Here is a 22,517-nt window from a genome sequence, read left to right on the forward strand (position 1 = left end):
CAGTCATTTCATTCCTAATACAAACCACTAAGACAGAAACTTGAGAAATTATACATAAAAAAACCTTAAACCTTCTCACTAATTAAAACCAAAAACAAAAATTTGACTAGAACTACACTACCATTTCATAAATATTTCATCAACTTTGTACATCATCATCAAGTACTCTAATACTAACACAAGAAGAAAGAGAAAAAAAAAAAAAAAGACAATCACAAAAACTCAAAGAAAACTTCTCCTAGTTAACCTAGACAAAACTATGTTTTTGAGTTTTGACGATTCAACTAATTAGTGTCTACTCATGATCAGTTTGCTTTCTCGACATGGATTTTGAAGACGGTGTCCAAGTCAGGTGGAGTGAAGAACTCTCGAGCTCCATTAAAATGGCATCTTGATGATGGAGGTCTGCGCTTTCTTGGGGCAGGTGGGCATGGTAGTCTCTCTGGTATTCTTGATTCTCTGGCTGTTGGAGTAGTTGAAAAGGCTTCTTCGTCTTCGTCTTCACCTCTCGGTTTGGTATTCACAGGCTTCAGTGAAGTCCGTATAGCGATTCCAGCGATTAACCATTTCTTGCCTTCACTGTCTAACCCAACTTCCGTTTGTGATTTCTTCGAAAAACCCATTTCAACTTCACCACTCGAAGTATGAAAAAAAAGAAACAGGGCAAACGAACTCAAGTTTTAGCCCCCAAAAACAAAAAAAAAAAAATTCGGAAGAACCAGAGAAAGGGGGTGACGGGATTCTGAGGAATAAGAGAAAAGGGGGATTTGGAGAGGGAAAATGAGAAGGAAAGTGAGGGCTTTGAACGACAAAATTCTAAGAGAAAGAGAAAGTTTTTAGTGGAAAATAAAAAAGAGTTTGAGTAAGAGAGAAAGAGAGGTTTATATAATGGATAAATTAAGCGTGTTCTAAGCACAAAGACAATTGGGCTAAAAAGAGAGGCTCGGTCTGCCCGGTCATTTACGGGCAGCTGAAACCGAGTGAAAGGGAATTTTGGCGCCAAAATTTAGTGGGCAATCTCGCAACGGCTCTTTTTCCCGCCCATTTTATGTATTTTCAGATTTGCCCTTATTATTATTGTTTTTATTTTTTGGGAAGTGACACGGGCAGAGCAGTCAGGCCATAATCATCGCCTTATTGCTCAAGGATTCCGTATACGGCAGCCGTTATGAGAAAAAATGTCCACAATTATCAATTAATACGTCATTTTTCTTAAAATAAAAATCAGTGATATTAATTTAACTCGTAAACATTAAATAATGTTAATCATGCCGACATGAACTCTTATTGATTTGATTGGTTGAGGAGAGTAATTATTCTCTAATCATGTATTAGTTAATTGTAAACTTCAAATTTAATGAGCTTCGCATTTATTATTAACAAAATTGTCACCAATTAAGTAATGTACTATGATTAATTCATAAATCTGATTATTTTAAACTTTGAATTTGATTTGAAGACAAAGAAAATGGTCAATGTTATGCCGCCAGGTAACCAAGATGTGTCCTCTTCGCACAAAAGGATAAATTCCAACCATAAATCGATTTTGACGACTAGTCCTTGTCTAGCAACCATACAAAAATCACAAGGCACCCACAAAATTAGACTGGGCCTGTCACGGCCCAACCCTACTCACACTAAACCCGGCCCAATAACGCTCTATCAAACCCGATTATTAATGTTATTACTCTTAGAAAATTGCGGTTAATTTAATTAAATCCCTGATGTTGTAAGATAAAATCGCAAAATGAAAGAGGCCATGGAGACAACAGGGAAGCTTCCAAGTTGGGAGACAGTTGGGTCACGTAACATGGTGACAGTCAAACGGAAATGAGACGGGAAGAGTGGGGTATGGTGGGCGGCAGGCGGCTAGTCGAGGGCCAGGTCTGAAGAGGAGCCGACGTGACGCCACGTAGGAATCCACTGCATGCATGCCTTTGCATTATTCTTTAATCACATCACATGGCGGCCTTGTCACGTGGGTCCTACATTTAACATTTCTATACTGGACCCGAGTCCGACCCGATGAAAGCCATTGGTGTCAAAACCAACCGGGCTGGATCAATTCGGGGCTTCTTTACTTATTGAATTGAATATTTAAAAAAAAACAGGAAGATTGAATTTTAATAGAAACTACAAACATCATATAATATCCCTAGACAATGTCAATAATCACATCAAAATCATGATATATTTATATCAGTACACTTATCCACCATTCATACCAACTCAGGAACTTGGTCAGCAAATGGAAGCCGTTGGTTTCTGATATGATGAAAGGTAGGTAGTAGAGAGTATAGTAGTCGGATGATGTAGGGCCGCCACAGAACCGACCTTTGATAATCGTACTTTCAGAAGTGGGCGATGGGAGCCATTTGAAAGAGACCTTGTTGCCTCTTTTTATTCATTGGACCTCTTTAGAATTTATACATTTAACCAAAGTCAATTCAGAGCACAATTCTAATGAGTATAGACATCTCTCTATTGAAAAAAGAGACAAATAGAAGAGTAATTTGATGATTTTAATACTGAAAAATGTATTAAAGCATAGTTTGTGACAAAATTGAATGCTTGCTTTTGAGATTAATATAGTGCTGGGTAATTTGAATTACAAAAAGAGCTAAAACACTCGATTTCTCTTCATTTATAAAAAGATTTCCCAATATGGTTCTTTTAAATATGTTTGGATTGCATGCTGAAACAGTTGTGACCGTTGATCAAACCAGAAAGACAGATCTGAGTGGTAGTAGCCACACACAAGCTTTATAAATTGGCTGCATAATTTTCCCACGTAGGGGGCGGCGAAGAGTGACAAGAATACTTTGTTTTGGTCGGTTTGATTTCGATTACCTTTGGTTTTGGTGTGTCACTTTACACATGCAGTCTTTAAAATTCCACTTAGCCACTCGCGTATAATTAATCAAATTTTTTATGTAATGTATCTACATAGTACACTCAATATTAGTTGTTAAAACTTGGATTTTTCTGAAATTTATCTATTTTTTAATAACAAAGTTATGAAGAGGAATCATGAAACAGGCAGTTTCTTGGCAGTGAGAACAGAATTTGTTAATATTTTTCTAATATTTCTGTTGGAGTCTATTAAGCATGTTTAATTCTATTGGTTTATAAAAGATAGTCATTCTCTCATTCAACAAGGTTTTATTGGGTAAGGAGTTATACCCACCTCAAATTTTATCAATCTTTTTTAAGTATATATCGATAAATTTGGTGTCTTTCACATCACAAAGACAATTTAAAAGGATTTTGATACGACACTCCATCTGTTTTCTTTCATCATCATAAAATTTGAAGTCAAGATTAGGACCGGCAGCCTTGCGAATGAAATGAAGTAGAAATTAATTTCATTCACCATCAAGCTAAGGTTGTATGCAAAAAAAAAATTATAAAGAATATACAAGTTGAAATCTTAAGTGAATTGGATTCATGGGAAACCTTTAATGGTGGACCCCTAAATGGAGCTAATTCTTGACCATATAATATGATTTTTTTGGTATTATGCTGAAGATTCCTTCAAATTAATAGTCATTAAATAATTTTTTTAATGAACTTTTCATCATGAGATCGAGATCAGTTTAATCTAATCTTCGTTAATGGAATCAAACACATCATGTACAGAGTGAGACAAGTGGGCCAACCTTACTTTTTTGCTTATTTTCTTCCTCTAATTCATTGCCTTCGTATCATTAAAGCTAATCTTTGAATTGATTACCGTCAACTAATTCTCAATTTCGCTATTAGATCTATAGAAAAACCTGGTAAAATTACAACATCATAGTAGTTGTAGTTCTATCAACAAACTCCCATAGCATTGGCTCTCACTTATGTTAATAGAATATGAAGTAGAGTTTACATTACTCAAATGTTATTTTCAAGGACTTTGTTATGCTTCCAAAATCAAGCTGATGTCAGCTCAACAAGTGCTTAAAAGACAAAGTGTACTAATTGTCAAGTCTATACCGTCTCAGAGACATTTTATACAAATCCTATCTAATTTTAAGATAAAGACGAACGAGAGTTCTCCACGTGTTAAGGCAATTTAATTGCAAGAGCACTCATTATATTGACCTCAGAGATGTATAAATTGGCACCTTTCTTTTTAAAAGAGGGGAACTGGGCAAATGAGAGCTAGGCAAACATTTGAGCCTCATTATTCCTCTCTGTAAACAAAGTATTTCTCCATCTTTGTATGTCTTACAGGCTATATTATAAAAATAGTCAAAGAATAATAAAATAATAGTGGATGTAGAATTTGCTTTAAGCATCCGAATCACTATAAAAACCTCTATTGTCTATCTATTATTTATGTTTTCTGCAAACATATATAATCTCAGCACCATATTCAAATCTCATGAATTCATCACGTGTAATTTCTAAGACTCTCTTAGCACTTTGCACGTGCAAGTCATTGGTGTCAAAATCAAGCATCAACAGACTTATCGAAATTTTATAAATTACCCACAAGAGAATTACCAATGACTTTTTAAAACAATCTAGAGTAATATGAAATTAAAAACAATAAACACACACAAGTAAAGAGAAAGAATAATACTATGCAATTTACCATAATTTACCTAAGCTACGTCTAAACAAAGTTAAAATTATTGAAATACAGTCTCACTCCTCTCATTAAATATATTTTACCCTATGATTTGTTATTACACTCTTACAAGAGAAAAATAAGTTTATATATTAAATTTAAAGAGTAAAACCTAATATTACAAGTATTTTTTCCTCCAAGCTCAAACTCAATTATGAATTAATTACTCAGCGAAATCCAGTAATCCGCCTCTAATTGTTTAGGCGTGGTCGATAACTCTAACACTTTCAATGATCTGTTGTCATCGAAAAACGACATTTCTTAGAAGTTTTAACTCTTGGGAATAGACACTTTTGATGTATTGTAGCCAGATATAAAATGGTTTTAAGTTGAGATGATCTTATTAATAAAGGAGAATTTTCTAATTTTCTGCAGTTAAGAAAGACAATTTTTCATGATGATGAACTGGAAAACTACATGAAGAATCAGAAAATTATGTTCCGTAAACGCAACGGGGTCTTTCATTGAGCTATAAAAACTCTGAACATGAGCAGTTACAATCATTAAAAAAAAGAAAAAAGAGAAGAAAACCCCACAAGACAAAAGCATATTAGCCTTCTGACAAAAAGAAAACTGCAAGATTCAGGAATTTCTTTCGGTAAGTGGCAACATCACACCAATTAATCTAAAGAAAACTTATCAAAAAAAAAAAAAAAAAAGGAATGAGCAGTTTCGGTAGAGAGCTGTACAACAGCTACAATAATCAGTAGGAGGGACCATCGATCAACTGGCCAGCTCACCAATATATTAACATAAAACAAGTGGCTTTTGTCCTCAGTAGCCTACTTTTGCAACAATCATATCCATCAAAATGATCAATAATCTTATAGACAGAAATTGAGCCTTAATTCCATTCAAGAATTGCCATACGAATAAACCCAACTTTTTTAAGCTGGCTTTTGCAGAGATTGGATCGACACGTTGAAGTTTTTTATGTTATTCTCATGCAGTTGCATTTTAAACTCAACTGCTGCATGAGAAAATATTAATGGCGACTGAAGCAGAAACCCCAGAACCAGCTTCATTAACGGTATGTGCAAGATCACTTCTTTAACTCTACTGCATAGTTTTCTTTTTCTTTTTCTTTTTTTCTATTTACTACCTATAATTGATCAAGTTTGGAATAACAGTACTGTTTGTTCGAATATCAAATAACTGTGTTCAGGAAGTTTGTTTCTGGGTCATTAAGATCGTAAGAAGACTTCACATATTTGAATTGGTTGACAGGTTTTACAAGATCCGGAGGATGGGCGAGGGAAAATGAGAAGGAAAGTGAGGGCTTTGAACGACAAAATTCTAAGAGAAAGAGAAAGTTTTTAGTGGAAAATAAAAAAGAGTTTGAGTAAGAGAGAAAGAGAGGTTATATAATGGATAAATTAAGCGTGTTCTAAGCACAAAGACAATTGGGCTAAAAAGAGAGGCTCGGTTGCCCGGTCATTTACGGGCAGCTGAAACCGAGTGAAAGGGAATTTTGGCGCCAAAATTTAGGGCAATCTCGCAACGGCTCTTTTTCCGCCCCTTATGTATTTTCAGATTTGCCCTTATTATTATTGTTTATTTTTTGGGAAGTGACACGGGCAGAGCAGTCAGGCCAATCACGCCTTATTGCTCAAGGATTCCGTATACGGCCGCCGCCATGAGAAAAATGTCCACAATTATCAATTAATACGTCATTTTCTTAAAATAAAAATCAGTGATATTAATTAACTCGTAAACATTAAATATGTTAATCATGCCAACATGAATCTTGTTGATTGATGGTGAGGAGAGTCATACACTAATTATCTCTAATCATGTAGTAGACTTAATTAGGCTTGTAAACTTCAAATTTAATGAGTTGTCACCAATCAAGTATGTTACTATGATTAATTCATAAATCTGATATTTTAAACTTTGAATTTGATTTGAAGACAAAGAAAATGGTCAATGTTATGCGCCAGGTAACCAAGATGTGTCCTCTTCGCACAAAAGGATAAATTCAACCATAAATCGATTTTGACAACAGGTCTTGTCTAGCAACCATACAAAAATACACAAGGCACCCACAAAATTAGATGGGCCTGTCCCGGCCCAACCCTACCAACTAAACCCGGCCCAGTAAACGTTCCCGATTATTAATGTTATTACTCTTAGAAAATTACGGTTAATTTAATTAAATCCCTGATGTTGTAAGATAAATCGCAAAATGAAAGAGGCCATGGAGACAACAGGGAAGCTTCCAAGTTGGAGACGTTGGGTCACGTACATGGTGACAGTCACAACGGAAATGAAAAGGGTAGAGTGGGGTATGGTGGGCGGCAGGCGGCTAGTCGAGGGCCAGGTCTGAAGAGGAGCCGACGTGACGCCACGTAGGAATCCACTGATGCATGCCTTTGCATATTCTTTAATCACATCACATGGCGGCCTTGTCACGTGGGTCCTACATTTAACATTTCTATACTGGACCCGGTCGACCCGATGAAAGCCATTGGTGTCAAAACCAACCGGGCTGGATCAATTCGGGGCTTCTTTACTTATTGAATTGAATATTTAAAAAAAACAGGAAGATTGAATTTTAATAGAAACTACAAACATCATATAATATCCCTAGACAATGTCATAATCACATCAAAATCATGATATTTTTCAGTACACTTATCCACCATTCATACAACTCAGAAATTGGTCACAATGGAAGCCGTTGGTTTCTGATATGATGAAAGGTAGGTAGTAGAGAGTATAGTAGTCGGATGATGTAGGGCCGCACAGAACCGACCTGATAATCGTACTTTCAGAAGTGGGCGATGGGAGCCATTTGAAAGGACCTTGTTGCCTCTTTTTATTCATTGGACCTCTTTAGAATTTATACACTTAACCAAAGTCAATTCAGAGCACCTTCTAATGATATAGACATCTCTCTATTGAAAAAAGAGACAAAAGAGAGTAATTTGATGATTTAATACTGAAAAATGTATAAAGCATAGTTTGTGACAAAAATTGAATGCTTTTCTTTTGAGATAATAAGTGCTGGGTAATTTGAATTACAAAAAGAGCTAAAACACTCGATTTCTCTTCATTTATAAAAAAGATTTCAATATGTTTGGATTGATGCGAAACAGTTGTGACCGTTGATCAAACCAGAAAGACAGATCTGAGTGGTAGTAGCACACACAAGCTTAAAATTGGGTGCATAATTTTCCCACGTAGGGGGCGGCGAAGAGTGACAAGAATACTTGTTTTGGTCGGTTTGATTTCGATTACCTTGGTTTTGGTGTGTCACTTTACACATGCAGTCTTTAAAATTCCACTTAGCCACTCGCGTATAATTAATCAAATTTTTTATGTAATGATCTACATAGTACAATCAATATTAGTGTTAAAACTTGGATTTTTCTGAAATTTATCTTTTTTTAAAACAAGTTATGAAGAGGAATCATGAAAAGGCAGTCTGGCAGTGAGAACAGAATTTGTTAATATTTTTCTAATTTCTGTTGGAGTCTATTAAGCATGTTAATTCTACTGGTTTATAAAAGATAGTCTTCTTCATTCAACAAGGTTTTATGTGTAAGAAGTTATACCACCCAAATTTATCAATCTTTTTAAGTATATATCGATAAATTGGTGTCTTTCACATACAAAGACAAAATCAGAAGGGTTTTGATACGACACTCCATCTGTTTTCTTTCATCATCATAAAATTTGAAGTCAAGATTAGGCCGGCAGCCTTGCGAATGAATGAAGTAGAAATTAATTTCATTCACCATCAAGCTAAGGTTGTATGCCAAAAAAAATAGATAACTTAGGTATTTTATCAGGACATTGTCTGTCCAAATTAGCAGAAAATGTTGCTACCTGAATGGCAACAAGAGTTGAAGTCAAAATTGTCTGAAAGGAGAAGTTATTTCATTGGAGATTAACCAAATGCAAACAAAACCACTTCATCTGGGCATCTAATCGCATCATTAAAGTGAACATTATTGAAGTTTAAATCACCCAATAAAAAAATGAACACAATCTGACAAAGTAAGACCTTAATTTTTGGTTCGACTTTACTATATGCTTTCTTAAAGGCTCCTAATCCCGAGAAATCTTTTTATTTAATGAATAAGCAAAGAGAACTAGACATTAACATTACTTAAACATGACCCTGGGCCTTGAAGATGTATGATATTGATCACATTCTGTCTCCACTATAAACAAATTGAGTGCTATTTGGAATATGATAAACATGCTACAAATCTTATCCACAAACTCAAATCTGACCAAAAAATAATTTCACAATTGCTTCGAAGCATAAAATAATACTCAACTTCTCATAGGATTCTAATCTTTCACCTCCCATTTCTTTGTCTTTTTTACAATGTGAAAAGAGGCTAGCATTACTAGGAACTTGGCTTGGTGGGTCATAGTCAGACTCAGACTCAGAAGAATATATAGACAGAGCTGGTAGAGATTTATTATCAAAACCCACAAAAAAAATAAATAAATAAATAAATTGGGGATCTTAGGTTATAAGAGAGTTGAGTCACTCTCAAGTCAAATATTGTAAGGAAGAGTCCCTGCAGCAATCTCAGCCATGAAAAAGATTTTACTTTCACCATTTTGTTGCCCAACCTTTTTGGCTCAGGTTTTCTGAAATTTTCTCACGTACGCAAACAAAAACCCATGTACCCTTTACACTTGTTTATGTGTGTGTATTCTTGAGTTAACGATTTTTTCGTTTAATGACATTTTCTTATTTATAGACTTTTAAAATATTATTTTATTATTTAAATTTATATTTTGACAACAAATAGAGAGTAAACTTGATTCACACTATTAGAACTTTTGAAGAGGGAAAAACAATGAGTTTTTTAGTGGTAAAATGTTAGATTTTAGTGATTGAGATTGATCAGAATTTGATTTACAAAGGGCTGTTATGCAAACTCTAATTGCCCGATTGTCAACAATTAACAGAGTCAACAGAAGTAAGGTTTAAAAGATTTTGATGAATGATGATTGGAAAAGAGAATGATGTCAGAATTAAAAATAAAATATAAATTTGAATAATAAAATAATATTTTAAAAATGTGAAAAAGTATAGTAAAAACATTATTTGAGTGGAAAAAGTTGTTTACTCGCTATACAAAAAAGAAAGTGAGTTTAATTTAATTTAACAAATAAAATATATAAGAGGGTTTTATAATTAATGAAGAAAAGAGGGGTTTGTGAATGATGAGTTGAAAGAGAGAAACAGGCATCCAGCAGATCATATTTGAAGGTACTCAGGGTAAAATGGTAGTGCTACTTTCAGGTTCAGCACTACAAAATTGTAGGAGCAGAAATATGCAGAACAGCACATGCTAACATAACAGGAGAGAGGGAGGGAGCGCAAATGGCAGAAAATTTATGGTCATTACTCATTTTTACTTGGTAAAAATAGTCTCAAAATGTTCCAAACATATGAAGAAGTACATCTAATCAGTCGTTTCATTCCTAATACAAACCACTAAGACAGAAACTTGAGAAATTATACATAAAAAAACCTTAAACCTTCTCACTAATTAAAACCAAAAACAAAAATTTGACTAGAACTACACTACCATTTCATAAATATTTCATCAACTTTGTACATCATCATCAAGTACTCTAATACTAACACAAGAAGAAAGAGAAAAAAAAAAAAAAAGACAATCACAAAAACTCAAAGAAAACTTCTCCTAGTTAACCTAGACAAAACTATGTTTTTGAGTTTTGACGATTCAACTAATTAGTGTCTACTCATGATCAGTTTGCTTTCTCGACATGGATTTTGAAGACGGTGTCCAAGTCAGGTGGAGTGAAGAACTCTCGAGCTCCATTAAAATGGCATCTTGATGATGGAGGTCTGCGCTTTCTTGGGGCAGGTGGGCATGGTAGTCTCTCTGGTATTCTTGATTCTCTGGCTGTTGGAGTAGTTGAAAAGGCTTCTTCGTCTTCGTCTTCACCTCTCGGTTTGGTATTCACAGGCTTCAGTGAAGTCCGTATAGCGATTCCAGCGATTAACCATTTCTTGCCTTCACTGTCTAACCCAACTTCCGTTTGTGATTTCTTCGAAAAACCCATTTCAACTTCACCACTCGAAGTATGAAAAAAAAGAAACAGGGCAAACGAACTCAAGTTTTAGCCCCCAAAAACAAAAAAAAAAAAATTCGGAAGAACCAGAGAAAGGGGGTGACGGGATTCTGAGGAATAAGAGAAAAGGGGGATTTGGAGAGGGAAAATGAGAAGGAAAGTGAGGGCTTTGAACGACAAAATTCTAAGAGAAAGAGAAAGTTTTTAGTGGAAAATAAAAAAGAGTTTGAGTAAGAGAGAAAGAGAGGTTTATATAATGGATAAATTAAGCGTGTTCTAAGCACAAAGACAATTGGGCTAAAAAGAGAGGCTCGGTCTGCCCGGTCATTTACGGGCAGCTGAAACCGAGTGAAAGGGAATTTTGGCGCCAAAATTTAGTGGGCAATCTCGCAACGGCTCTTTTTCCCGCCCATTTTATGTATTTTCAGATTTGCCCTTATTATTATTGTTTTTATTTTTTGGGAAGTGACACGGGCAGAGCAGTCAGGCCATAATCATCGCCTTATTGCTCAAGGATTCCGTATACGGCAGCCGTTATGAGAAAAAATGTCCACAATTATCAATTAATACGTCATTTTTCTTAAAATAAAAATCAGTGATATTAATTTAACTCGTAAACATTAAATAATGTTAATCATGCCGACATGAACTCTTATTGATTTGATTGGTTGAGGAGAGTAATTATTCTCTAATCATGTATTAGTTAATTGTAAACTTCAAATTTAATGAGCTTCGCATTTATTATTAACAAAATTGTCACCAATCAAGTAATGTACTATGATTAATTCATAAATCTGATTATTTTAAACTTTGAATTTGATTTGAAGACAAAGAAAATGGTCAATGTTATGCCGCCAGGTAACCAAGATGTGTCCTCTTCGCACAAAAGGATAAATTCCAACCATAAATCGATTTTGACGACAGGTCCTTGTCTAGCAACCATACAAAAATCACAAGGCACCCACAAAATTAGATTGGGCCTGTCACGGCCCAACCCTACTCACACTAAACCCGGCCCAGTAACGTTCCCGATTATTAATGTTATTACTCTTAGAAAATTACGGTTAATTTAATTAAATCCCTGATGTTGTAAGATAAAATCGCAAAATGAAAGAGGCCATGGAGACAACAGGGAAGCTTCCAAGTTGGGAGACAGTTGGGTCACGTAACATGGTGACAGTCAAACGGAAATGAGACGGGAAGAGTGGGGTATGGTGGGCGGCAGGCGGCTAGTCGAGGGCCAGGTCTGAAGAGGAGCCGACGTGACGCCACGTAGGAATCCACTGCATGCATGCGTTTGCATTATTCTTTAATCACATCACATGGCGGCCTTGTCACGTGGGTCCTACATTTAACATTTCTATACTGGACCCGAGTCCGACCCGATGAAAGCCATTGGTGTCAAAACCAACCGGGTTGGATCAATTCGGGGCTTCTTTACTTATTGAATTGAATATTTGAAAAAAACAGGAAGATTGAATTTTAATAGAAACTAGAAACATCATATAATATCCCTATACAATGTCAATATCAGATCAAAATCATGATATTTATATCAGTACACTTATCCACCATTCATACCAACTCAGGAACTTGGTCAACAAATGGAAGCCGTTGGTTTCTATATGATGAAAGGTAGGTAGTAGAGAGTATAGTAGTCGGATGAAGTAGGGCCGCCACAGAACCGACCTTTGATAATCGTACTTTCAGAAGTGGGCGATGCGAGCCATTTGAAAGGGACCTTGTTGCCTCTTTTTATTCAATGGACCTCTTTAGAATTTATACACTCAGCCAAAGTCAATTCAGAGCACAATTCTAATGAGTATAGACATCTCTCTATTGAAAAAAGAGACAAATAGAAGAGTAATTTGATGATTTTAATACTGAAAAATGTATTAAAGCATAGTTTGTGACAAAATTGAATGCTTGCTTTTGAGATTAATATAGTGCTGGGTAATTTGAATTACAAAAAGAGCTAAAACACTCGATTTCTCTGCATTTATAAAAAGATTTCCCAATATGGTTCTTTTAAATATGTTTGGATTGCATGCTGAAACAGTTGTGACCGTTGATCAAACCAGAAAGACAGATCTGAGTGGTAGTAGCCACACACAGGCTTTATAAATTGGCTGCATAATTTTCCCACGTAGGGGGCGGCGAAGAATGACAAGAATACTTTGTTTTGGTCGGTTTGATTTCGATTGCTTTTGGTTTTGGTGTGTCATTTTACACATGCAGTCTTTAAAATTCCACTTTGCCACTCGCGTTTAATATAATATAATTAATCAAATTTTTTATGTAATGTATCTACATAGTACACTCAATATTAGTTGTTAAAACTTGGATTTTTCTGAAATTTATCTAATTTTTAATAACAAAGTTATGAAGAGGAATCATGAAACAGGCAGTTTCTTGGCAGTGAGAACAGAATTTGTTAATATTTTTCTAATATTTCTGTTGGAGTCTATTAAGCATGTTTAATTCTATTGGTTTATAAAAGATAGTCATTCTCTCATTCAACAAGGTTTTATTGGGTAAGGAGTTATACCCACCTCAAATTTTATCAATCTTTTTTAAGTATATATCGATAAATTTGGTGTCTTTCACATCACAAAGACAAAATTCAGAAGGGTTTTGATACGACACTCCATCTGTTTTCTTTCATCATCATAAAATTTGAAGTCAAGATTAGGACCGGCAGCCTTGCGAATGAAATGAAGTAGAAATTAATTTCATTCACCATCAAGCTAAGGTTGTATGCAAAAAAAAAAAAAAAAATTATAAAGAATATACAAGTTGAAATCTTAAGTGAATTGGATTCATGGGAAACCTTTAATGGTGGACCCCCAAATGGAGCTAATTCTTGACCATATAATATGATTTTTTTGGTGTTATGCAGAAGATTCCTTCAAATTAATAGTCATTAAATAAATTTTTTAATCAACTTTTCATCATGAGATCGAGATCAGTTTAATCTAATCTTCGTTAATGGAATCAAACACATCATGTACAGAGTTAGACAAGTGGACCAACCTTACTTTTTTGCTTATTTTCTTCCTCTAATTCATTGCCTTCGTATCATTAAAGCTAATCTTTGAATTGATTACCGTCGACTAATTCTCAATTTCGCTATTAGATCTATAGAAAAACCTGGTAAAATTACAACATCCTAGTAGTTGTAGTTCTATCAACAAACTCCCATAGCATTGGCTCTCACTTATGTTAATAGAATATGAAGTAGAGTTTACATTACTCAAATGTTATTTTCAAGGACTTTATTATGCTTAAAAACTCGGGCTGATGTCAGCTCAACAAGGGTTTAAAAGACAAAGTGTACCAATTGTCAAATCTATATCGTCTCAGAGACATTTTATACCAATCCTATCTAATTTTAAGATAAGGACGAACGAAAGTTCTCCATTGACCTTAAAGATGTATAAATTGACACTTCTCTTCTTAAAAGAGGGGGTTGGGTAGATGAAAGCTATGCAAACATTTGAGTCTCATTATTCCTATCTGTAAACAAATTATTTATCTATCTTTGTATGTCTTATGAGCAATATAATAGAAATAACCAGAGAATAATACAATAATAGTGGATGTAGGATTTGCTTTAAACATCCGAACCACTATAAAACTCTTTCTTGTCTATCTATTATCTATGTTTTCTGCAAACATATATAATCTCAGCACTATATTCAAATCTCATGAATCCATCACGTGTAATTTTTAAGACTCTCTTAGCACTTTACACGTTCGAATTGTTGGTGTCAAAATCAAGCATCAATAGACTTATCGAAATTTTATAATTACCCACAAGAGAATTACCAATGACTTTCTAAAACAATCTAGAGTAATACGAAATTAAAAACAGTAAACACAAACAAGTAAAGAAAAAGAATAATACTATACAATTTACCATAGTTCACCTAAGCTACGTTCAAATAGAGTCAATATTATTGAAATACAGCCTCACTTCTCTCATTAAATGTATTTTACCCTATAATTTGTTATTATACTCTTATAAGAGAAAAATAAGTTTATATATTAGGTTTAAAGAGTAAAACCTAATATTACAATGATTTTTTTCCCTAAGCTCAAACTCTAATTACTTAACGAAATCCAGTAATTCGCCTCTAAATGTTTAGGCATGACCTATAATCTTTGAAATGGTCGACCACTCTAACTCTCATCTGTTGTCATCGGAAAACGGCATTTCTTAGAAGTTTTAACTCTTGGGAATAGACACTTTTGTTGTATTGTAGCCAGATATAAAATGTTCTTAAGTTGAGATAATCTTTTCAATAATGGAGAATTTTCTAATTTTCTGCAGTTAAGAAAGACAATTTTTCATGATGAAGAACTGGAAAACTACATGAAGAATCAGAAAATTATGTTCCGTAAACGCAACGGGGTCTTTCATTGAGCTATAAAAACTCTGAACATGAGCAGTTACAATCATTAAAAAAAGAAAAAGAAAAGAAAACCCCACAAGACAAAAGCATATTAGCCTTCTGACAAAAAGAAAACTGCAAGATTCAGGAATTTCTTTCGGTAAGTGGCAACATCACACCAATTAATCTAAAGAAAACTTATCAAAAAAAAAAAAAAAAAAGGAATGAGCAGTTTCGGTAGAGAGCTGTACAACAGCTACAATAATCAGTAGGAGGGACCATCGATCAACTGGCCAGCTCACCAATATATTAACATAAAACAAGTGGCTTTTGTCCTCAGTAGCCTACTTTTGCAACAATCATATCCATCAAAATGATCAATAATCTTATAGACAGAAATTGAGCCTTAATTCCATTCAAGAATTGCCATACGAATAAACCCAACTTTTTTAAGCTGCCTTTTGCAGAGATTGGATCGACACGTTGAAGTTTTTTATGTTATTCTCATGCAGTTGCATTTTAAACTCAACTGCTGCATGAGAAAATATTAATGGCGACTGAAGCAGAAACCCCAGAACCAGTTTCATTAACGGTATGTGCAAGATCACTTCTTTAACTCTACTGCATAGTTTTCTTTTTCTTTTTCTTTTTTTCTATTTACTACCTATAATTGATCAAGTTTGGAATAACAGTACTGTTTGTTCGAATATCAAATAACTGTGTTCAGGAAGTTTGTTTCTGGGTCATTAAGATCGTAAGAAGACTTCACATATTTGAATTGGTTGACAGGTTTTACAAGATCAAGTGTTAGTATTCAGAAGAATATATAGCTTAAAGTTTGCAGTTTCGAATCTAGAATCAGATTAATTAATGAAACCAACATGATCACTTCATTTATATTTTCATTTTACATACTGTGTGTTTAAGTACTCTTTTAGCTCCATTTTCTGCCGTAGCACAATCTGAAATTTTATTATTTGGTTCCAATTATGAAGGAAAAGCTTTACATGTATATATTAATTTCTATTTTTCAATTATTCAGCATCATAATCTTTTCATTGATAAGCTGGAGCTTAGTTTCCCTTGACTCTTATTCGCAGTTCAGATTTTTTTTTTTTAAATCTAACCACTTGAATGTTTATTTGATTTGTGATGTTATAAATAATTTTAAAAAACTCGTTAAATCATATTTAGTATAATAAATTCAAAGAAATTTAGAGGTAAAAAGTAATGAAAAAGGAGAAGGAAAGAACTTTTTATTTTTTTGATTTTATATTATTTTTTTTATCATTATATTTGAAAACGGCTTTTAATATCATTTCAATTTCAATCAGATGTATTTTTCTTATGTATACGTATTTAAATATTATATGAAATACTACTAACCAAAATAAATAAATGGACTACAGGAGTAATTGATGGCCTAACAACTACCAAGAGTTAAAAATACAATTTATTTTTGGGTATTATAAAAACACAGGATAAATTATGTTCTTAGTGATTAGATAAATGACCCCATCTAAATTATTCAATCACGATCTAGTTCAGCTTTGAATATCTGAATCACTAAATCTTAATTCAATTAATTTTTAGATCATAATTCAAAAGCCCATATAAAGTTATATTATGTAGTACGTGCGTTATTTTACTGGTACAAGTTGTCAACTTAACTATTTTGGCATTATTGATAAAATACCAGTGAGACTTACAAATTACACTAAATCACAAAAACTACCCAGAAGAGAAAAATAACAACAGGATAATAAATAATTTAATTCCTAAAGCAATGCATAAATAAATTAGAAGTTCCAAGTCTAACGTTAAGTTCAAAATACTGTAATAGCATCTTGTGAGCCCTGATAGTATTTTGCCAGTTAACTTGTGCGAGAAGCCTCTTTGTACCAAACAAGTGAAGACATCTAATATTAATTCTTCTTTGTGCAGAAAGGGCAGTCTGATGGCTTGGTGGATGAAATTTCCCCAGGTGAATTAAAGGAATTCCAAGGTCTGCTTAATTTACCTCCTGCAAATGCTGAATACTCGGTGGAAACAGGAAAAATGCAAGTACCCACTGGGCCAGAAACAGTGAACACTAGAATTCAAGGCAATGTTGAAATCGCTGAGGGTGATAGATTTTTTGAATCACCCTCTGCTGTTGAGATTGCCTGTGAAGTATCAAAACAGATGGACAATGTAAAAATTGAGATTGCGGATAAGACCGGAAATGCGGGAAGCGAAGTCATGGAAGAGTCCGAAGAGAAACCAGAGAAGAATGACAAGAGCCCTGTCATTGAGAATCTTACAGGAAACAGTTCACTGACGGCAGAGATTGAAGAATCCAATCTCATCGGAAAGGGAATTTTAAAGGAGGAAAGGAGCATTGATCCACATTCTGAAGTTATTACAGACCAAGATGTTTCTGATGAAGATAAGAGCATGGAGAAAGAAACAGTTGACATGCATGAAAATGAGAAAGTTGAATCCAATGAGGAAGTTCTTGGCATACCTGAGGCCAAACTGGATCAAAATGGAGAAGCTTCAATTCATACACCGGATTTAACCGTCGTCAGCTTGAACAAGGATGGTGAAACCATTATGGAAGAAAAATCAGGAGAAACAAACTCTAAAGAAATAGAAAATGAAGCTGAGAAGTCCACTAATTTAGTTGGTGAGGAAAAGAGTCCCGAGGCAATTGAATCAAGTGAAATAATCGGAAATGGAAAAGATGAGAACAAGATATCGATGAACAATGGCACTGGAGACGCCTTCACCCAGAGAATAGCAGTGCTTCCAGACATACAGAGTTATGAAGAAGAAAACTTGAAAATCTCGGAGGCTGAGGAGGAAATTGTGTACAAGCCATATGCCACACCGGCAACAGAAGCTTCAAGCATACATGAAGAACTTGAACTTAAAGAAAATACTGAAGTTATTGAGAAAATTGCAAAAGATGATTGCATTTCAAGTGCAAAAGACGAGAGTCATGAAAGCCCTGAACAAGAAGGGGACGGTTCATTCATGAAACATGCGGGTACATTGGGTGTAAATGAAGGGGCGGCTGCAACTGATGCATCATCAAGTGAGGACAGAAACGAGGATGGAAGTACTTTTATGGTGACCAAGGACAAAACAGGTGATACAGAAATAATTAATGCCTTGGAGGACAGTCAAAGTGGAATGTCGAGCCATGAGGAAAGGTCGGAGGGCTTGCAGCAAAATGAACCAGAAGAGGAGAAGCTTGAGAGATCCTTAAGTGTGGTGGATGAGGATTTTATTGTAGCTACTTCAACTGAATATGCTCAAACTATTGAAGAGGAAGCATCCATCAAAATCCATGAAGAAAGGTTTGAGCGAAAAATCACTGATGCCTTGGATCATAGTCAAAGTGGAACATCCGACCACGAGGAGAAGCCAGAGAACTTGCCGCAAAATGAACCAGAAGAGGAGAAGCTTGAGGGATCCTTGAGTGTGGTTGACGTGGACTCCAGTATAGTTGCTTCAACTGAATCTGCTGAAACAACAAGTGTCCAAGGAGAAACACCCTTCAAGAGCCAAGAAGAAAGCTTTGAAGAAATAATGAAGGAAGACTTACCAATCCACACTGACACTGATAGTAAAAATGAGATTCCAGAAGATGAGGTTTAGAACAGCACAACTCTTTTTTATTTAACTATTTAATTTTTTATACTCATTATTTTAATTGCCTGAGATTTCAAAAACATTTCTTTGGTTGCAGAATGTACCTCAAATTGAATTGAATGAGATGATAGAAGGGGTAGAAGTTGAGGTCCCAAATGAGAATGCGAATGACATACATGACACCCATCCATTGATTGAAGTAGCCAAACAGACTGAAGAAATAAATTTGGATAACGTCTCCAGCCTTGAACCCCAAGGAAAAGCTCAGGAAGTAAATGAAGCCACACCAGAAGAGGAGAAGCATATCGAAGATCAACCTGAACCTTACCAGAGCTGGAATCTGACAATCTTAGAGCATCCATCTACGGAAGGGAAAGTGAAAACAGAACCGACACCCCAAACAAATGAAACAGATATAAAAGAACTCGACGATGTACCTGGATTGGAATCTGATGAAAAATCAACGATCAAGGGTAACATTGCTTCAGAAAAGTCAAAAGAAGAGAACTATATAGAGCAAGTTGTAGAACTAGACTCAATTGAACAGGTGCCTGTCAAGAGCTTAGAAGATGAGGAAAAGAATGCAGATGAGGCCACAGGAGAGGTTGAATGACAATTAACTTATAGCTAAATTCATTGTAAAAAAATTATTTTACAGTCTTGCTTACTGATTTTAACTTGTTTGCAGATTAGTGAGAACTCCAAGACAGAAAGAGCGGCAGAAAGCATTGAACATGAGGCAAGTAAAACCACCGAAGGCCCTCAAGAAATTCCTGATACTTGCCATGTGAAGGAAGAAGAAAGTTTGCAGAAAGAAGGGAAGAACATAACTGCAACAGAGTCTTCGCGAGAGGAGAAACCAGAGCAAAATGAGACATTTAGTTCAGAAGCCAATGAAACACCTTTCCAGATGGAGGAAGGGGCTCCACAAACTCTTGAAGAAGCTCCACATAAAGAAGAAACTGCAAATGAAACAGAAGAGAATAATGACACCAAGGGCAACAAAATAGCAATAGAAGAGGTGAACAAATAAATCCTTAAACTTTTAGATATCTCTGCTATTCCATTACTAAATTAATCACTTGTCTTTAAACAATAGTTGATGTCCTAATCATATTTGTGAGGCAGGATTTTCAAGTAGTTGTTGAAACATCTGATGCAAGCAAAAGCACAGAGAGTACCATCCCCGAACCCAAGACAGAAATCAGTAATACGGTGGCTGAAGACGAAATCAAAATGGAAGATACTGAAGAGGTCTGATTTTGGAACATGAATCTCAATTAACTCCAAAACTTTTAATACTTTATTTACTTTTCTTCTATGGCATTGTTCATGAAGTTCAATCCTCAATTGTCATGCAGTTACATGAAAGTTGTAAGGATACTGGAAAGGACAAGGAAGCTGAGAAACAAGACAGTAAGGAAGACTATGTTATCTTACCTGAACCTTCTGAAGAAAAAACAGTCCAATGTTCTGAAGAGAATAAAGAAGAGGAAGAGGCATCCAAAATTGAGGTTTTCAAAAACTCATGTTGCTGCATTGGATATATTGAATCTCTTTAGATCATATTATATAAGTAGATTCTTTGCTTCTTGTGTAGGCATGTACACAGTTGGAGGCAACTAGTGTAACAAGTGTACAAACTCAGGAGGAGGAAAGCATAGTTGGTCAGTCTAGAGAACTTGAAGCAGAGAAAATTGAACAGAGCTCTGAGGAAGGCCATACAGTTACAGACATCTCATCGGAATCGATTGAACAAGAAACAGTTGAGATCTATCTAGGAGATGCAAATGAGGCAGAAAAGTCAGGAGGAGACCTCAATCCTGAATCAGTTGAACAAGCTCCTGTCAAGAATTTAGAAGATGAGGAAAAGACAGCAAAGGATTTCAAAGGAGAGGTTGCAGCGGTTACTAATTGCTAACTCAGTTTCTTTTAAAAATTTAAAATCAATAGTTCTGTTCACTAATCCATATTTAATTTCATGTGCAGAATTTTGAGCACGGGATGGAAGAAACAGCCGAGAGTATTGTGCATGAGACATGCAAAACCAATGAAAGCCCCAGAGAAATTGTTGAAACTTTCCAGGTGAAACAAGGAGACAGTTTGCAATGTGAAGAGAATAATGTAACAGTAACAGAATCTTCTTCGGAAGAGAAACCACTGGAAAATGAAACCGCAGAGCAGCTTGAGAAACCTTTATCTTTGGAGTCCAATGAAAATAAGGCATTTATTTCAGATTCTGATAAAGTGCATAGCCAAATGGAGGAAGGTCCTCCTCAAAACCTTGAAGAAGCTTCACCGAAAGAAGAGGAGAAGCTTGAGAGATTCTTAAGTGCGGTGGATGAAGATTTTATTGTAGGTGCTTCAGCTGAATATGTTGAAAGTATTGAAGATGAAGCATCCATCAAAATCCATGAAGAAAGGTTTGAGGAAAAAATCACTGATGCCTTGGAGCACAGTCAGAGTGGAACATCCGACCGCGAGGAAAAGCCTGAGAACTTGCCCCAGAATGAACCAGAAGAGGAGAAGCTTGAGGGATCCTTGAGTGTGGTTGACGTGGACTCCAGTATAGTTGCTTCAACTGAATCTGCAAGTGTCAAAGGAGAGACACCCTTCAAGAGCCAAGAAGAAAGCCTTGAAGAAATAATGAAGGAAGACTTACCAATCCACACTGACACCGACAGTAAAAATGAGATTCCAGAAGATAAGGTTTAAAACAGCACAACTCTTTGTTATTTAACTATTTAATTTTTTGTACTCATCATTTTAATTGCCTGAGATTTTAAAAACATTTCTTTGGTTGCAGAATGTACCTCAAATTGAATTGGATAAGGTCTCCAGCTTTGAACCCGAAGGAAAACCTCAGGAAGTAAATGAAGCCACACCAGAAGAGGAGAAGCATATCGAAGATCCACCTGAACCTTACCAGAGCTGGAATCTGACAATCTTAGAGCATCCATCTACGGAAGGGAAAGTGAAAACAGAACCGACACCCCAAACAAATGAAACAGATATAAAAGAACTCAAAGATGTACCTGGATTGGAATCTGATGAAAAATCAACGATCAAGGGTAACATTGCTTCAGAAAAGTCAAACGAAGAGAACTATATAGAGCAAGTTGTAGAACTAGACTCAGTTGAACAGGTGCCTGTCAAGAGCTTAGAAGATGAGGAAAAGAATGCAGAGGAGGCCACAGGAGAGGTTGAATGACAATTAACTTATAGCTAAATTCGTTGTAAAAAAATTAGTTTACAGTCTTGCTTACTGATTTTAACTTGTTTGCAGATTAGTGAGAACTCCAGGACAGAAAGAGCGGCAGAAAGCATTGAACATGAGGCAAGTAAAAACACGAAGGCCTCAAGAAATTCCTGTACTTGCCATGTGAGAAGAAGAAGAAAGTTTGCAGAAAGAAGGGAAGAACATAACCGCAACAGAACTTTACAGAGGAGAAACCAGAGAAAATGAGACATTTAGTTCAGAAGCCAATGAAACACCTTCCATGGAGGAAGGGGCTCCACAAAATCTTGAAGAAGCTCCACATAAGAAGAAACTGAAAATGAAACAGAAGAGATAATGACACCAAGGGCAACAAATAGCAATAGAAGAGGTGGACAAATAAATCTTAACTTTAGATATCTCTGCCATTCCATTACTATTAATCACTTGTCTTTAAACAATGTTGAGTCCTAATCATATTTGTGAGGCAGGACTTCAAGTAGTGTTGAAACATCTGATGCAAGCAAAAGCACAGAGAGTACACCCGAACCCAAGACAGAAATCAGTAATAGGT

At 35.3% G+C, this 22,517-nt stretch overlaps 3 protein-coding genes across 3 annotated transcripts; 1 reads left to right on the forward strand and 2 right to left on the reverse strand.

Annotated features, from left to right (window-relative positions):
* Nucleotides 1–204: 204 nt before the first annotated feature.
* LOC116145297 (cyclin-dependent protein kinase inhibitor SMR6-like) lies at nt 205–831 on the reverse strand. The gene has a single exon (XM_031430750.1). The coding sequence runs from the start codon at nt 621–623 to the stop codon at nt 306–308; it is 318 nt and encodes a 105-aa protein (XP_031286610.1). The 5' UTR covers nt 624–831; the 3' UTR covers nt 205–305.
* Nucleotides 832–10,265: 9,434 nt separating this feature from the next.
* Nucleotides 10,266–10,892, reverse strand: LOC116145266 (cyclin-dependent protein kinase inhibitor SMR6-like). Its single transcript, XM_031430706.1, has one exon. It carries the CDS (start codon nt 10,682–10,684, stop codon nt 10,367–10,369), a length of 318 nt encoding a protein of 105 aa, XP_031286566.1. The 5' UTR covers nt 10,685–10,892; the 3' UTR covers nt 10,266–10,366.
* Nucleotides 10,893–15,637: 4,745 nt separating this feature from the next.
* On the forward strand, nt 15,638–22,301 carry LOC116145132 (inner centromere protein A-like). Its single transcript, XM_031430563.1, has 11 exons — nt 15,638–15,679; nt 17,032–18,726; nt 18,824–19,330; nt 19,415–19,747; nt 19,855–19,980; nt 20,088–20,240; nt 20,327–20,623; nt 20,716–21,435; nt 21,533–21,928; nt 22,013–22,063; nt 22,134–22,301. The coding sequence occupies exons 1-11, from the start codon at nt 15,638–15,640 to the stop codon at nt 22,299–22,301; spliced, it is 4,488 nt and encodes a 1,495-aa protein (XP_031286423.1).
* The last annotated feature ends 216 nt before the right edge of the window (nt 22,302–22,517 follow it).

Source organism: Pistacia vera, unplaced genomic scaffold (assembly GCF_008641045.1).
Source record: "Pistacia vera cultivar Batoury unplaced genomic scaffold, PisVer_v2 Contig460, whole genome shotgun sequence".
Lineage (NCBI taxonomy): Eukaryota > Viridiplantae > Streptophyta > Magnoliopsida > Sapindales > Anacardiaceae > Pistacia > Pistacia vera.